At 42.1% G+C, this 18,479-nt stretch overlaps 1 protein-coding gene across 2 annotated transcripts in view; it reads left to right on the forward strand.

The window, feature by feature from the left end:
* Positions 1–18,479, forward strand: part of tdrd3 (tudor domain containing 3) — a 96,430-nt gene that overhangs the window by 47,406 nt on the left and 30,545 nt on the right. For both annotated transcript variants that reach the window (XM_084307591.1, XM_084307592.1), the window contains exons 8-11: positions 989–1,150; positions 8,097–8,274; positions 11,363–11,488; positions 14,061–15,490. In XM_084307591.1, the coding sequence (XP_084163717.1) occupies positions 989–1,150; positions 8,097–8,274; positions 11,363–11,488; positions 14,061–15,490 (1,896 nt within the window). The remainder of the gene's footprint in view (positions 1–988; positions 1,151–8,096; positions 8,275–11,362; positions 11,489–14,060; positions 15,491–18,479) is intronic.

The raw sequence follows: 18,479 nt of genomic DNA on the forward strand, positions 1-18,479 counted from the left end.
CGAAGTGCCGGATGAAGCGACTTACTCGACTCCGTCTAAATATAGCGCCTGGAGACATTTGAGTGTAACACAGAGTTAGATATAAGGTTTCAAAGGGTGGGCGACACTGCCATCTGGCTGGATGCGGCCGGTATTGCACTTTGGCGATCTCAAAATCCCTTCCTATGGCAACACCGAGGTCAATGGATGAATAATAAATAAAAATTGTGAATAAAAGAAAACAACCAAAACCCGAGATATCTCTGGTCTGGCGTCCAACGCATGGCGAGTTAACCCGAGATATCTCCGGTCTGGCAATTAAAGAGTTAACTATGGACAATCATGCGATGAAGCAGATTAAATATTTTAATAGATTGACATCCTTAATATATATATTAGGGATGCTCGATATTAGCTTTTATACCGATATTGTCCAACTCTTAATTTCCGATACCGATATCAACCGATACTGATATATGCAGGGTTTCCCCCCCCAAAAAACTGAATAATTTCAGGTAATTAACATTACATATGTCTTGTTGTGGAATTAACATAACATTATGCATACTTTTGACAATAAATAAAATCTGAATTTGTTCTTACTTGCTTGCCTGGGTAAATAAAGGTTATAGAAATGTAAAAAAAATTATAATAATAATTTGAATACCGATATTTTCCGATATCACATTTTAATGCCAATATCGGCCGATAATATCGGACACCCTAATATATATATATATATGGTCAATAATATTAAATACACACAACAGTTTATATAGTATATACATTGTCAAAGTGTGCAATTAATAAAGACTTCTTCAAAGTCCAGTTTAATTCTTCATACAGTCCATGACTAAAGTATTGAGACGGTGGAGCCAAATTTTATCATCTTGCAGTAACTTAAACTGATTGAACATTATCTGCTGTAAAAGGTTTGCATTTATCTTCACAGCAATCCACACACTATTGGCTCATCTGTTTTGACCCTCATGTTCTTCCATTCCTCAAGGCTCCTCGTACGTTTGGAGGTGGAGGTAATGCAGGCAGTAATCTAAGCAGTGCTGGCTCTTCATATCGTGGACGAGAATCATACCAACAGCGTAAACGAGAGGAGAGAGACGAGAGAGAGGAGAGGCCTGAAAGCAGACAGGGTGGAAACTATCGAGAGCTGGTGAGAAGAGAGACTTGACCAGAACTTGGAACTTAATTGTATATATTTTGGTCATGCTTTAGTAATTAAAAACTAATTCATTAGGAGCTAATGGAACAAATGAAGAACTATGCATAATTGTTAAGTGTTTATTGACACTTGACAGTAAATTACTGTTGTGCTTTGGAATGAAAAAGAAGTGTATTCTTTATCTTGTTACTCAGTTTGTTGTTAACAGTTCTTTATTTGCTCCTAAGCACTTTATAACAACTGATAGTTAATAAGTGTGCTAGGCAGCACTTTATAATAACTGATTATTAACACATTCTGCGCCAGAGGTCGCTGTGGGCCGTATGGCAGTGTGTGCCAGCGCTTTAATGAATGGGGATACATGCCGGTGTTTGCAGGGCTAAAACTATATTAAATATCATAGCTATGGATATAAAACGATTGCCCATTTGACATTGAGTATTTATCGTTCAATTTGCGAAAAATAAATAATTGTCTCATACATACATTCCCGTTTTATACTGTGGCGAATATGAGTATAGTTTTACAGTAATTCTGTGTAATCCCAGGAAACGCCGCTAAGCAGCATTTAGTGCATTCACTAGAAACCGTGCCATTCCTCGGCTGGTTCAACAATCAATCTGAAATCAACGCTATATTATCAGTATTATGTTTCATCTATGCTTCGATCGTCACCAACGGAATACGTTACACAGTACATTACAGACACACGCTCCAATCACGGGGAAGGAATTATTGGATCAACGCAAGATTGATAGCATATAGCTAGTGATGCACGATATATCGGCCGCCGATATAATATCGGCCGATATGGCAGTTTTTTTACACATCGGTATCGGTCAGATATCAAGATAGGGCCGATATAAATATAATTATTTTTTCTTTTTACATGTTTTGGCCTTAAATAGTTTCAAAATATCAGTCATTTCTAAAAATAAGTTACAAAAGTAAAAAAAAAAATTATGCGTTTTGGAAAATAGCTCTTTATTTGATCATCATAAAAAAGTGTTTTCTATACAGAGATATCGACATCGGTAAATATCGGTATCGGCCAGAACAGCAATATTAATATCGGTATCGGCCACAATTTTCACATCGGTGCATCACTACATATAGCCCTTACCTTGACTATGATGTACTGCAAACAGAATATTCCAATTATATGATCGCCATTCCAAGTATTGATGTCGATCGTGGTGCCAACATAATCCACCAAAGAACATGAATTGGCGGTGGTTGATTCTCCCCAATCCATGTGTTATAAACGTTACTCATGCCCGACAAGGAAAACCCGGACCGGACTTTTTAGATCGACGTACAGGCTGAGCCAGAGAGATTCCAAGGATGTGCAATACCGGCCGCAAGGCGTTAGGCGGCGGTATTGGACGTTTGCGATCTCAGACCCATTCCCAATGATAACATCAAGCTCCCTCGATCGATTATGAATGGAAACAGCGAATAAAAGAAATAACGACCAAAACCCGACTTTTCTCTGGTTTGGCGCTCAAACAATGGCGAGTTAACCCGACTTATCTCGGGTCTGGCGTCAAATGTGTTAAGTGTGCCAGCAGCACTTTATAATAACTGATAGTTAATAAGTGTGCCAGGCAGCACTTTATAATAACTGATAGTTAAGTGTGCCAGCAGCACTTTATGATAACTGATAGTTAAGTGTGCCAGGCAGCACTTTACGACCAAGAACACACATACATGAAGAATTTGGCGAGCCTTTCTTGGTCGCAAACATTAGTAGTTTACTTTCTACATTACCTCGGGGAGATGAGCTGGCCTTTACTCCATCACGCACAGCCTCTCTCTCCTTGTCTTTTCCTCAGTGCAACTTATTATTGCCGTTTACTGAGCTAGGTCAGGGGGAGGACAAGAGATGGTAATGACAAGATTGCGCAACTGAAGCCTTACAATCATAAAACCATAAACCAAGTTTATGACCACAGAAGTTCAAATGTTTGTCTACTAAGCAACTTCATAGGACATCAAACAACGTATTAGCATTTCCGACCCCCTATTAAATGGTTGTCTTATCATATCATTAGTTTGTTCTTATTCATTATTTGTGCCCACAAAAGTAAAATATATTAGTAATTAAACATTTATATTAATTGTTGTTAATAATAATGATGCTGATGATGATAATAAAATGTATTATGCTGATAATGATAATAATGATGATGATAATAATATTAATAATAATAAAACAAAATTAGAAAAGGACATCACGTCTTTGGGTACTTCTATATTTGACCTACCGGCAACTTTCTATTAGGGGTGCACCGATGTATCGGTCGGGTATCGGTATCGGCCGATAAGTGCCTTGTTGACTGCAATCGGCCTATCGGCCGATAAGCTCGAATGTGCCGATGGCAGTAGCCGATAAATATCCATCAATTTGTGTCGCGTCAAAAGGCAAAAAAAAGTTCAGTCGCATTGCGACCTGCACAACGCCGCCCCCGGCCCACACACACACAAGCTACTGCATCAAAGTTACTACTTATGATTAACAAATGCATTCGTTTTGTGGCATTAACGTTATATAGTTAGTGTTACACGTTCAATAACATCAGCATATTATTTACCCAACGTAGCAAGCATTCATACTAGCTCAGTTCCTTCTGTTGCTCATAGAGCCCTGAGTTTTACCCATTCTGCAATCTGTTAATAAAGTTTTCAATCAGACACATGTATAGAAAGGCTTTGTTTTATTATAACATTCGTTGCAGTAAAATCATTATGCCTCATTTAGTCATCCTGCGGTGCTAAAAGCTAAACGTCGGCCGCGCTTTGTTGTTGTTGTAGAAAACCTCTCGTCAAAATCAATGGCGGACAAAAGCGGAAGTAAAAAATGTATACGCCGTGCTTGCCGATTGGTGGTAACAGCAGAGGCGGGTGCAAGCGGTGTGTGACGTAATTGGCAGAATCGACTCAATCAAAATTTCATTGGTTGAGAGCTCTGGTTGAGACGATAGTATCCAGCTGCAGCCCGGTACCATACTGGGAGAAGTAAGTAAATTTAAAGTAAGTAAAGAGGCCTATGTTCATATCGGTGAGCACAATTTGTAACACAAATATAAAAAAAAATATTACAAAAAAAATATATTACAAAAAAAAAAAAATGTAAATGTTTGCCACAAATATCGGTATCGGCTGATTGTGTTAGTTGAACAATCGGTATCGGTGCCAAATCTTCATATCGGTGCATCCCTACTTTCTATCTGTGATTTTCTCAAATCACATGCATCTTACCCCCCATTAGAACCTGGGTACCTGGCAACCTGGTCCCCAAGCGGGAATCGAACCGAGGACCTTCTTGCTTTGAGGCGACAGTGTTAACAACTACACCACTGTGCCGCCATAAAGATATGGGATGGGAAAATTAATGCGTTACTAAAGTAGCTTTGTCTGTGTTTCACACAGTGTGTCCTTGTGGGGGCGTTCCAGTGCGTCCTTGTAGTGGGGGCGTTCCAGTGCGTCCTTGTAGTCGGGGCGCTCCAGTGCGTCCTTGTAGTGGGGGCGTTCCAGTGCGTCCTTGTAGTCGGGGCGCTCCAGTGCGTCCTTGTAGTGGGGGCGTTCCAGTGCATCCTTGTAGTGGGGGCGTTCCAGTGCATCCTTGTAGTGGGGGGCGTAACGAAATTGCAACATCCGGTCATTTAATGTTAGCAATGTGGCTCCGTTAACAATGTGCTATAGATAACATTGAACCACTAGAGCAGTGCTTCTCAAACTTTTTCTGTCAGGCCCCCCTTTGGCGGACCAAAATATCTTGGGCCCCCCCCCCCCCCAACAAAATAGTCATGAAATGGGCCATGTTTAAATTGATTGAAATAACACCAATATCGTGACCTTTCAAATTGGCAACACCTTCCCTCGCGAGAGCCACCTTGCCTCGCTGTGAAACAGCACTGCAGAATGGTCAGCTTCCATCTCCTCACACAGCGCAGAGAATAGGCGTGCTTTCAGGGCTCGGGTTTTGATGAAATTTACCACGTTTATAACTTCTGTCAAAACCTCATTCAGCTCAGGGCTAAGCTGTCTTGACGCTGGCGCCTCTCTGTGAATTTACAGTGCGTCCATTGCGCGTTTGGCGAGACCCCCTTGATGAGCGCCTATAGCCTCCTCCTTTTCCCTGCCATGGCCTGCGCACCGTCAGAGCAAAAGCCCACACAGTTCTCCCATTTCAGTCCATGTTCTGTCAGGTAACTGTCAATAATTTTGAAGAGCTCATCAGCTGTCGCTGTTTTTGACATATTTGCAAAACAGCAGATCTTCACTCAGTGACTGGGAATTTACAAAGCGAACATAGGAAATAAGCAAACAGTCTTTATTGCTGTCAGTCTTTGACAAGGCAACACGCATGTCATCCTCAAGGCTCAACTTGGCCCTATATTTTGTTTTCAGAGCTGTCATGGATGAAAAGCCAGCTTCACACAGATATGTGGTGCTGAATGGTATCAACACCTTAACTGCTGCATCATGAGATACTTGGTACTCAGCGCCACACTCTGAAACTAGCTCTCCAGGTGGTATCAGATGAGATTTCAATGAGTTCTTCCAAGAGTTTGGATGGAGATGTGTCAGGAAGCTTTGTCTCAATGTTGTCTGTAAAGTTTTTTTTTATCCAGAGTAATTTGGTGATCCTTTTCTGTGTTTTATTAAATAATGATTTTCAGATTTTGAGAAATGGTAAAACTTATCCAAATATGGTATTTTCATGGAGAACAGTGCAGCTGCAACAGATAGCACTTTAGTGATAATTGTCTGTAATCCATTTTTTTTTTTTTTTTTTTTTTTTTTTTTTAAATAAATCTCAGGGCCCCCCCTGTCATGCCTCCGTGCCCCCCCTGGGGGGTGCGCCCCCCACTTTTAGAAACACTGCACTAGAGCACTAGCAGCATGTTTATGCAATCTGGTGCATTCCCACATGGGGAAATGGGAAGTAGGAAGAGGATATAGAGGATTTAAAAAAAATACAATAAAAAAAGTTAATTAAATTAGTCTACATACTCTATATCTATAGCACATTTAAATTTAGGCTAATTATCAAAACATATAATCCTCCTGTAAAACGTCACTTCACTATCTCTCACCCCACATGCAGTTTAGACAAAATAACCACCACAGGCAAAAAAAAGGAACCATAGCTTTTAGGGGTGGAACGGTATGCATTCGAACCGTGTACCGAACAATACACGCATGCCCGAACCGTGGAGGTCGTACCGAACGGTACGCATTCGGGGCATGTGTGTATTGTTCGGTTATATAACCTAAAACCGTGATATGAACCGAACCGTCGATTTTGTGAACCGTTCCACCCCTAATAGCATTGCATTTTTGTGTCAAAATGAGAACATTTAAGGTCTACAAGTCAACTACTGGGGTTTAGATTCAGGGATAATAATATATAATAATAATAAGCTCATAGTGAAGCTTCTTTAGCATTAATTCCGCCATGGTACAAGAAACTCTTATGGATTCCTTTGTTTGGTGTTTGGTGTAGCCTAGAGATCAGCTCCCTGGTGTTAGATCCTGATCAATCTGGCCAGTATCACGTCTTCTCGTGTTATCCTCTCTCCATCCAATTCCTCTGCGTTGTGTACTTTTAATGGTCCTGACGTCTCCGATACTGGTAGATAAGATCCTTATCTCTCCCCGTTAGTACAATCCGCAAACCATAATAATTCTCCACCTCCGTAAGAATCCGACAACGTGAAATACCTTACAAGGAAAAGCGTGGTTTTATTTGATAAACAGAAACCTCAGCTCAGATGTTAACAGATTGTATTGTCCTTGAAGAGTATTCTAATGATCTTTCGGTGTGTTCAGTCTATCTAATGATCTTTCAGTCCGATCTATTGTCCCTCTGTTATTCAGTCCAACAGTGGTCAGGCCTGTTCGTTAGCCAAGACCATCCTCGTGGTAGCCGAAGCTAATGATGATGTGGCATTCTCCCTTCCCCCCCTCCTCCGTGGTGGAGGAGAGAGAGTCTCTCCTGGTTCCTTCCCTCTTAGTCTCAGTCAGATTTTAGTCCTACTCGCTCTTGGTCAGTTTCTAGTCTGCCCTACACCCGGAAACACCGTTCGACTTATAGATCCTCGCCGTAGCAACGATAGCCCACCCCTTTCTGGTTGTCATGTGCCGCGTTGTCATTACAACTGCGTTAATAACCTTTCACACCATTAAAATGCAGTTTTCTACTGTTTCATTAACCCCTCTCCCTCGCTCTCGCTATCAGTTTGTTCTTACAAGGAATTCAAAACATTCTCTCACTGGCAGTGTGCCTCACAACAATCACCCTGCTCTACTGAACCACCGTCTCCTGCTTCCATGCACATTTCGATCTCCCCGTTTTAGCTGTGGTCCCCCCAATCTATACATCACATACATTGAAAAAGCACCCCAAATCCTTCACTGGAAACACACACACTACACACACAGATACACAGACATAGTTCATTCCACCTTGGCAGCAACACTGGCTACTTCTGCAGAAGCCACAGCGAGGGTGCCTGTGAGGTTTTGAGTAATTTGGCCTCATGGTGGCACTGTTCTCGCAAAACTAAAAACATGAACAGGAAGTGATACATTACTTGTGAAAGCTTTGTCTGATTTGCACCAAACCTGATGAAACGTGCTTGTCTTTATTTACAGTGAGGCGCCCTGTGGAGCTTTGAGTGATTTGGCCTCATTTGGCCTGTACTGTAGGTCGGTTGAGACTGACATTTAGGCAACTCTCATCTATGTCAATTACTGGGTAAAATGTTGAGTGTGTAAGAAAAGTGGAGAGACCGTTGAGACTTGCCTGAGGTCTGCACTCTACTGCATTCTTTTGTTCACCTCATTCCCGCTGTTAATCATCCTCCCCTGGAGTTCCTGCCAATGCCATTTACCCCCCCCCCCCTGCCTCCTGCCTTCCTGTGTGCAGGTAGATGAGCGCGCTCTGAGAGACATCATGGAGATGGGTTTTCACAGAGAAGAGGCGCGGCAGGCTCTGATGGACAGCCACAACAACCTAGAGGCGGCTCTCAACAGCCTGCTGACTGGAGCCTGTAGCTCCTCCCCCAGCCCCGCCCCGGTTGAACCCAGCAGACCCCCGCCCAGAGGTACGCAGGCACACGTTGACCCTCACTCTAGGCTGTGGTTACGTCCATTTGATAACGTTTTATCTCATTCAATCTTTATTTAGTCTTGAAAGATCATTGAGAGCGAGCTCTCATTTACAATGGCATCGAGAGTTACAATACATAATACAACAAAACAATATGGAAACAGAAACGTCAATTAATTAAACAATTTGAATGAATTAAAACAACTGAGGTGAAATGGTTCGATCGGATTGGTTAACACATTGAGTGCCACGCAGAGCATGTGAGCGGAGCGGGTGGATTTTGAAGTGAGCGTGGAATGGGCTTTAAAATGGGTCAGAGTGACTCCGGAGCGAGAGCTCTCCTCTGCTCTGAGCCTCTCCCAGCCGCTCAGTGCACACGATCACACAGTGGTTTAAACTGATGTAATATACATGTAGTACAATGCCAAAGCAATAGGTGGCGATGTAGTTCAAACATGAAGGCCATTTTCAACCAATCAGAAGGGTGAAGGCGTCACTAGTCACTACACATCCTGCTAAGTCAAAACAGAAATCCGCCATCTTTAAATCACCTCGGGAACTATTTAGCAACATTTATTTTCAGCGAGAAACAAACAAAGTGCAATACAAAAAAAAGGATACATTCACTGTGTTCTGCCTCATTTATTGATGAAACGAAACCAACATCAACACAATGTACCACCAAGAGCGGAGAGTTTAGTCTCACAAAAAGAGCGCTGATGTTGTTAGCTTACATGCTAACGTGAATGGGATCTGCCAGTATAAACACTTAGCAGCGTACATTAGCATAGTAAAGCTAGTAGATTTAACAGATTGCAGAATGGGTACAATACAATACGGCTCAATACAAACAATTGTTAAGGGGCCCAGGGGGTGCAGACTGTTGTAGTTTGGTCAAATCAAGCTAATTTACATCATGCTCCAAAAAAATCATTTTTTTCTGCTGAGCGGGCAGGAGCGCGGAGCGCTTGATGCGCAAATGAAGGTGAGCGCTGAGCGAGCGTAGAGCGGCTTGGGGGGGGGGGCCAACATGAGCGAATGAGAGCGGAACTAAGCCGTCCAGAGCGAAGAGCGGATTTCTCTGCCGCTCCGCGCCGCTCACATGCTCTGGTGCCACGCCCCTTCCCGGAAGTGACCTGGCCTTGCCGTCCATTAACCCCATGTAAACGTAGTTGTACTTTGTAGAGCTAAACCTATATTTTATAGTATAGCTATGGGTCTAATAACGCCGTCAAGTCTCATTGAGCTGCTTCTGGTCAACGTGCAAAAAACAGATTCTTTTTTCATCCGTACATTTCCGTTTTATACCGTTTTGAATATGAACATAGTCCAGCCGCTTCTGAGCAATTCCAGGGAAAATACAGTGTTTTTGTGTAATTCAATAAACACGTTGTAATTTTTCGCCTGATTATCGGATCTTCCTGAAATCAACTCTAGACCATTACTATTATCCTTTGTCGTGCACACATGCAATGTGATTTAGACCGGCGTGTTCCCCCCCCCCCCCCCCCTCCTGCAACCCAACGGCACACAGTCATACACATAAAACACAGATAGCTTCAATAGCTGTAGAAATAAATATCAGATCAACGCAAGCTTTCATATATGGTGTCCTTACCTGGTCTCTGAAGTAATGCAAAAAAAAGAATCCAATAATCTCATCGCCATTCCAGTTATCCACAGCGATTCTGTCCCTGACGTTGTTGGGCATTGCACTTCAACGGGCGGGCGTGGTCAGTAGTCCAAACCATCTCTACAAGCGTGTGTTTTGCCGGAGTGTTTAGGACCCGCCCCCATGCTGCAGCTCGTTAGAGTAAATAAACGAACCCGTTTCTAACGGGGTGCAATAATGCCGGAAGGCATTAGAGGGTGGTATAAGACCGTCTGCCAGCTCAGACACACTCAGAACAGTATGCACAAGGTGTCCCGCTGAATTATGAATGGCAATAGATAATAAAAGAAATACCGTGACAGAAACGTAGATCTACGTTTCCGGCACTCGACGATCGGGCGACAGAAACGTAGCTCTACGTGAACGGCAATCAAAGTGTTAATGGTCAAAGTCTATATTTTCAGGATAAGTAATGGATCAGATTGGTGCTTATATCAGCCAATACTTTAAAGGTGTTTCAGTGTCAGATGTGAAAAAGTGGTATGGGTGTATCTAGGGCTGGGCGATATGGCCAAAAACGTTATCGCGATAAAATTATAAAATTATTTTCATATACCGGTAACTCGATATCGATAATTATCGTCGATATAATGTCTGTCAAGTTTAATTAACTTCTTATGCCCGGCGCCGATGGACGAGCTATTAATAGACTTGTTTTGCTGTTGCGAATGTCTCGAGTTGATGTCGTCATCAGTCCGCGCACGTTAGCAGTTAGCCAGAGCAAGCGGTGTATTCCATGACAATGTACTAAATATGACCCTAAAATACTCCGTTCCGCCCCAATACATTGCAACGACGTCCACCGTATACCCCACACTACTCTAACCGTTACCCTCAGAATTCACGCCACACACCCACTCTGCACGTAAATTATAAAATAGCGCCGTGCAAGCTAATTATCCTAGCCAGCCTGTTGTTTCCAAGCGGTGTATTCCATGACAATGTACTAAATATGACCCTAAAATACTCCGTTCCGCCCCAATACATTGCAACGACGTCCACTGTATACCCCACACTACTATAAACGTGGCCTCAGAATTCACGCCACACACCCACTCGGCACGTAAATTATAAAATAGCGCCGTGCAAGCTAATTATCCTAGCCAGCCTTGTTGACTACTGGAGTCCTACCTCTGGGTCTCCTTCCGGGTCTCCTTCCGCTGTCGGCCATCTCCTTCACTGATTGGTTGTTAGTGCGTGTGCTCATATCCAAGCTTGGAAAATCGATATATCGAAACTTTGCGACTACGTTTCATGTTTATTTCGAGGAAATAATTTATCGCGATAGTTATCGTTATCGTTTTATCGCCCAGCCCTAGGTGTATCCCAACCTGTAGGTACACACACAGCAAGCAATTAGAGTGGTCAAAATATAGTATTCATGTCATTCATGTTCTGTTGTTCTTTCCAGGAAGAGGGAGGGGAAGAGGTAGGTCCAGGAATGACGATGAAGAGGAGGGTGCAGGAGGAAGACCCTCTGGACCGAGCACTCTCTTTGACTTCCTGGAATCCAAGATGGGAGCTTTCTCTGTCAATGGTGGGTGATGTTCATTTATTTATTATCTGCCTTGGTAACTTAATTTATTTAGAATCAAAACACATGCAGTGCCCCGTCTTAAAGGGTAAGGGTAACTTGCATTCCTCTGTCAAACATCTCTGCCCAAAGAGGAAGTAATTTTTTTTTTTAAATAAGTCTCTGCACACCTTGGATGTGTGATGGGCACGCTGGAGAAAGGTGCAACTCGAAAACAACGGGAAGAACTCTCCGCACTCGCTTACTGCTGAAATATTTATTAATTACATCGTTTTGGTCTGTCCGACCTTCATCAGGTATATCGGCAGACCAAAGCGTAATCTGTAAATATTTCAGCAGTAAGCAAGACAGTGTGCAGGAGTTCTTTCCATTGTTTTCAAGTCGTACTTAGGTAATGCATAAAACATGGATTTCTACTCTGGGTCTGCTGAGACTGGCAATATCGTCAACTCTTGTTTCTGTCATCTACCCAGTAAAATGTTGCATGTGAAATGAATGGCCAAGTGGGAACATTGTTAGGCCTGAGTGGAGGTCTTTCTAGTTTGCAATTTATCATTTTTCTAATTTGCAATCACTATTATAAGCAGGATACACACACTTATCAATCCCAGTTAGTAGTTTTTTTTTTTTTTTTTTATAATTTTTATTTTAGTTTTCACTTGGAAGATATCGGATACAAAGTGGGAAAAAGTATTTATTTTTACACAGCAATACTAAATGGAGGTATTTGTCATTTATTTTTCTCTGGCTCATGATGTGGCCTGCTTCTATTGTAAAATGCCACCCATCAAAATGCTTTTAAGATTCCTAAAATAGATGGTGTTGAGGTAAAGTACTCTAAGTGGTCTTTAAACAAAAATATTCTGTGTTTATATGCTGGGCTCTTTGAACCCTGTGACACCTGCTTCTCCAGTTCTCTCCCTTTTTCTACATGCCCTTTGTCAAGAATTTGTACAGCAACCCCCTCGTTGTCAATTATTTGATTAATCGGTCCGTTTTGGTTGACGAGACTTCGCTAGTTGATTTGTACATTTTAATGCTTTTTTACCTTCTGAATGAGTTATTTCCTTAAAAATTATCAGCACATCTCCGGTAAGCATTACATTTCAAATGATCAGCATATCTCTGGTAAGCACTACATTTAAAATGATCAGAATATTTTTTTTATTTTATTTATCCTTTATTTATCCAGGAATGTCCCATTGAGATACAAGATCTCTTCTTCCAGGGAGTCATGACCAACATGGCACACAACAAGTTTCAACATAAAAACAAGGGCATTAACACATTAACTGCCACGGAGTTTGCCCGTCTCATACCACTCTCTGCCACCACTCTAAGCCTATGGAGATGTTCGCCTTCTTTGCAGGGCTATAACTTTTTTAATTGACATTACTATGGCCCATTCAACATCCGTCTAGAATATAAATATGTTTTTATCGTTTTCGGCAGTGAGTTATAGGCATAAACGCATATATAGATTATCAACTGCCGTTTGTTGCCGATACACGCTATATTAAAAATTTCAACTGTACATGATCCTAAACATTATGACTCATCATGCGCGGATGAACGGGGGGGGGGGGGTGGGGGGTCGTTTATAATTCCGTGATCGTCAGTAAATGCTTTATGTAGTATGGGTGATATATTGATCAGAGCAGTTTGCATTAATAATAATAAACAAACACGCTGAAAGTAACGTTACTGTCCTCTTACTGTTCGCCGATGAGACTGGAGGAAAAAGATCCCACTTATTTGACGTGGATCGATTAGATCCATTTTCGGTTTGTATGGCGAAATAAACGCCCAAATCATATCGATTATTGAGTTATGGCAGCGATCCATATACACGTATGTGTGTCTAGAGTCCCGCAACAATATGTGACTGCCGGACACATTTCCCAGATGCACGGAGATCGACTATCCATTTCCGGTTTGGTAACTCGCCCGATCATCCACCTGGCGGCGGTATTGAAGCGTTGCACTGTTGTGCAGGCTCCCACTGTATCAGACCAGGTTCGGTGAGGGAATTATGAATACCATGGCGAATTTTTTTTATATGATTTCAATAACGTCGTACGCCGTGGAATGGCGGAATTCGCATGACCTTGAAACACGTTGTAAGCCGTTTCCGGCGGTGGATGTGTTAACAAAGTTTTTTTTTTTTTTTAATAGATTCGAATTTTATTTTCATATTCGAATCCCATGCCCATCGAACGAAGCTTCGAAGTGTTTAAGACAGCCCTACTGTCAATCGATTAAAATATTTAATCTGATTAATCGCATGATTGTCCATAGTTAACTCGTGATTAATCGCAAATTAATCACATATTTTTTATGTTCTAAATCTACCTTAAACTGATCTTTTTCTAGTTTTAATGTCTTATCAACATGAGAGTCGACAAATGCTTGCTTTATGCAAACAATGCATGTTTATTTATTGCCACAATGAGAAATAATGTCCAGAACTAAGTAACTAATTCACTAATTCACTACTAATTCACCTTTCACAATCTTGTTAGATGTTCTATAGCTGCTGATGACTCATCCCCCCTTCTTTTGTGTTGTTCCCCAGAGCCAAAGAACCAACCCCCGCAGAGACACCAGGACGCTAGAGTGAGTTACTCCAACTCGGACTACTACTCCAAAGACCCGTCGCAGACCAAGTACCCCTCGCATAACGACGGCAGGCAACAGAGGAACGACCGGCCGCCCCGCTTCCACAGGGACACAGACTTCCCCAAACCCGGCCAGAAGCCTGCGTCTCCTACCCCGGCTCCCCAAGCCCCGGCCCAACGGCAGCAGTGGAAGGGGCAGGACCGAGGGCCACGTGGAGGAACGGACACTAGGTGGCAGAACGACAGCAGAGAGACACGAGCAGAGCAACCCTCCTCCTTGTCATTCTCCTCCGCCACATTCCCACGGGCTAAAGAACCAGAAACGTTCCACCAGCGGTCCAGGGATGGGGCTAAAGAACCTGTTGAAACGTTCCACCAGCGGTCCAGGGATGGGGCTAAAGAACCTACTGAAACATTCCACCAGCGGTCCAGGGATGGGCCTAAAGAACCTGTTGAAACGTTCCACCAGCGGTCCAGGGATGGGGCTAAAGAACCTACTGAAACTTTCCACCAGCGGTCCAGGGATGGGGCTAAAGAACCTGTTGAAACGTTCCACCAGCGGTCCAGGGATGGGGCTAAAGAACCTACTGAAACTTTCCACCAGCGGTCCAGGGATGCGGCTAAAGAACCTGTTGAAACGTTCCACCAGCGGTCCAGGGATGGGGCTAAAGAACCTACTGAAACTTTCCACCAGCGGTCCAGGGATGCGGCTAAAGAACCTGTTGAAACGTTCCACCAGCGGTCCAGGGATGGGGATGGGGGGGGGTTTCACCAAGCTGCGAGAGAGAACTCTGTGCCTGAACTGTCCAACAGGAGAGGACCAAAAGACAACACACCCGTATCTAAACCACCCGAGTTTGTTAGCAGTGTAGCAGATGGCAGAGGAGGCTACAAGCGGGGTGACAACAGGAACGACAGGAACGACAGGAACGACAGGAATGACAGGAACGACAGGAACGACAGGAATGAAGAACTCAACAGCAACAGGAGACGAGGAAAGAGTGACAGGCCCAACTCTGACCACTTTGAACGTCAAAGGGATGGCGGGCTTTTGAACACGTGGGGAGGTAAGGATCCCACCGCCACCCAGGACGGGGGGATGTCCCGGGACCCTAGGGCCGCCAGGGGAGACCTCGCTCCCCTCCAAAACGGAGACTCTGAGCACAAAAGAACTGGGCCAATCAAACAACCAAACCCACCCAGCCTTCTGGCCCACAGGGAGGAACTCCACAACAAGAGCACCTTTCAGAACACAGGGCCTAAGAAGAGGACGGCACAGGGCAAAGGTCCAGGTCCAAGTCCCAAAGGGCCAGAGAGAGGTCATTTGATGGAGCCGTCTTGGAAACCTGGAGACCAGTGTCTGGCACTCTACTGGGAGGACAGCAAGGTAAAGTAGACTGATGCTAAGCTGTTAAAATACATGAAATGAAAGATGATACATGTTATTCCAATGATGATACAGTTCAGTCAATATTGATACATGTTGTGAACAACTGTTTCCCAATGCTAGAATAATAATAATAATAATAAAAATTATTTGTATAGCATCTTTCATACAAGAATTGCAGCCCAAAGTGCTTCACAGCAGTAAAATAGACATACAATAGACAGAATAAAAGCAATGCAGAGAATAAGAAAAGGGGTAAAAGCAATGCAGGTAATAACCATACAAATATTGACTCAACACTAGGCCTGCCACGATAACACATTTTGCTGGGCGATTAATTGCCCCCGAAAATATCGCGATAAGCGATATTATTGCGACCGGTTAGAGCATTTTTTTTGGAGAAATTTATTTCCCAAAAGTTCTCAATTTTCTTTAAAAAATTCACTAATATAATGATAATAGCATAATAATGCAAGTACACCGTTTCAAAGTGCAATAAACTTTTATTTAACATTGGAAGACATTTTAAATATCCTAAATAAAAAAAAATTCTCAGTTTGATTGTTTATTATAAAACAAACTGAAACTGGAAACAAGCCCTCTGTCTGGCTTTTTGTGTCATCCTATATCTATTGTTCAGGGTGTAGCAACGTTATACTTTTTCATTCACATATTCATACTAAAATACGGTCTAAAGTATAAGTATGTTTTTATCGTTTTCTGCAGCTTTCTCCAGAACGTGATTTATAGCCCCAAATGCATTATATTGATGATGAAATACAGTTTGATAGGAATCTGCGCGAGATAAAAAATGTCAAATGGACGTGCTTCTAGAAGTTACTACTGATCATCTGATGTTGACCGGATAGGGGGGGGGGGGGGGGTCGTTTATAATTCCGTGGCCAACGTTAGATGATTCATCTAGTGTGGGTGATATGATCATTAGAGCAGTTAGTATCGAACACGCTAAAAAATAACGCTGAATCTTACCGTAGCTTCCTCATAGCGTTGGGCGATGAGCGTGGAACAGAAATATTCCTATTATGGGATGTAGAAATATGCGATCCATTTCCAGGTTGTATAATAGTATACGTCCAAATCATGTTGTTTATCGAGTTATTGGTAACGGATTGCTATCCGCTGTGTCTAGCTCGAGTCCACCGATCGGCCACCAGATGGCGCTCTTGAACCGTTGGAGAGTTGAGAGGGGCTCAACAGTAGATCTCAAGTCTCCGGGGGAGAAATATGATTTCGATCACAGATTTTTGAAATATTGATATCAAAGACGTGGTACGGCGTCTTTGGCAGAATGAGCATGGCGGGGAAAGACGTCCTACGGCGGTTTTGGCGATTAAAGTGTTAATTATCGCGCCGATTAATCGATTTATTGCTTATCGCGGAAGGCCTACTCAACACAGTTTAAAACCTGCGCCTTTCTTACTGTTTGATACCGACACAGTTTCAAACCTGACATTCTTTCTTCCTGTTTGATACCCACACAGTTTAAAACCTGACAGTCTTTCTTCCTGTTTGATACCCACACAGTTTATTTTACAATAAGTGCTATTATAATAAACTAGGGTTGCAAATTGTAAGCACGTTCCTTACTCTATCATTGATAATGTTAACGATCAATTAATCGAACAATTGTAACAAAATACCCAATTTACCAAACAATAACAAATGTATTTGTTTCCTCAATCAAAAGGTTTATTTCCGCAGCAGTGACATATTGCATTCTTGCAACATTGCATGGCATATAGAAATATAGAGGCCTAGACATATTAAAACACATTTGTATCTACTTTAACTCATTGACTGCCACGCTGTTTTCCCATCTTTACTCCCTGGCGCCAGCGTTTCAGACCGTTTTGACGATGACATATCGTATATTCTATATTATAGCTATCAGGGCTGCAACTAACGATTATTTTGGTAGTCGACTAATCTGTCGATTATTTTTTCGATTAGTCGACTAATCTAACGATTATTTTTGTCACACCCTCCATCTCTGCTTCCTGTGGGCGCGGCTCCTTTTCCTGGCTCTTAGCAGACTTCTTAGCTTAACATAACAGACCGACAGTAAGTTTGGGGGAACTAATGGGATAACTGGGGTTGCAACAAAAGTGCAACTAGGGCTAAAAACACAATGAAATTTAATAATAATAATAATAAATAATATATCCTTCTTAGCAGACTTCTTAGCTTAACATCCCAGGGAACTAATGGGATAACTGGGGATGTTGTTTGCTCCTGACAAGTGTCTCAAAGTCTGGGGTGATGGTAGACAAAGCAACTCTGAGGTCATGCTCAATGTCCAATCTGTTCCTCTGCTTTGTCTTCAGCTAGACCAGAGCTGAGAAGCCACTTTCACAAAGATAGGTAGTGCCAAAAAAAATATATAATAAAAAAATATATATTTATTTTCTTTTTTTTTATACGACGCATCGACGCAAAAATTCGGCGTCGACAAGTTTTTATGATCGTCGTCGTCGTTTATGTCGACTAATCGTTGCATCCCTAATAGCTATGGAGACATACTATGGCTCATTTGAAATGCTTACGGTATATTTATACTCCCAACAGGGAAGAAACCGTTTATTTCTACTAGGGCTCGGCGATTAATCGATTGTATCGATTAATTCGAATGAATGATTTAGGACAATTTTGAAAAATGTAATCGATTTTCAATATATATTTTTTTTAAGTCACCTTTTATTTTACAAAAAGTGATGTTTGGTGAAAGTTAGATTTGCACTTTATTAATCCCAATAGGGAAATTCATTCTTGTTTGATGATCAAGAGGCACCTTTTATTTAAGTTTGGTGAAAAAGCAAGTTATTGCACTATTAATCCCAATAGGGACATTCATCTTTGTTTGATCAAGAGTAACCTTTTATATATATATATATATATATATATATATATATATATATATATATATATATATATATATATTCTTTTTTTAAGTGAAGATTGGTGAAAGTTA

This window comes from Notolepis coatsorum, assembly GCF_963971535.1.
Source record: "Notolepis coatsorum genome assembly, chromosome: 2".
Taxonomy (NCBI): domain Eukaryota; kingdom Metazoa; phylum Chordata; class Actinopteri; order Aulopiformes; family Paralepididae; genus Notolepis; species Notolepis coatsorum.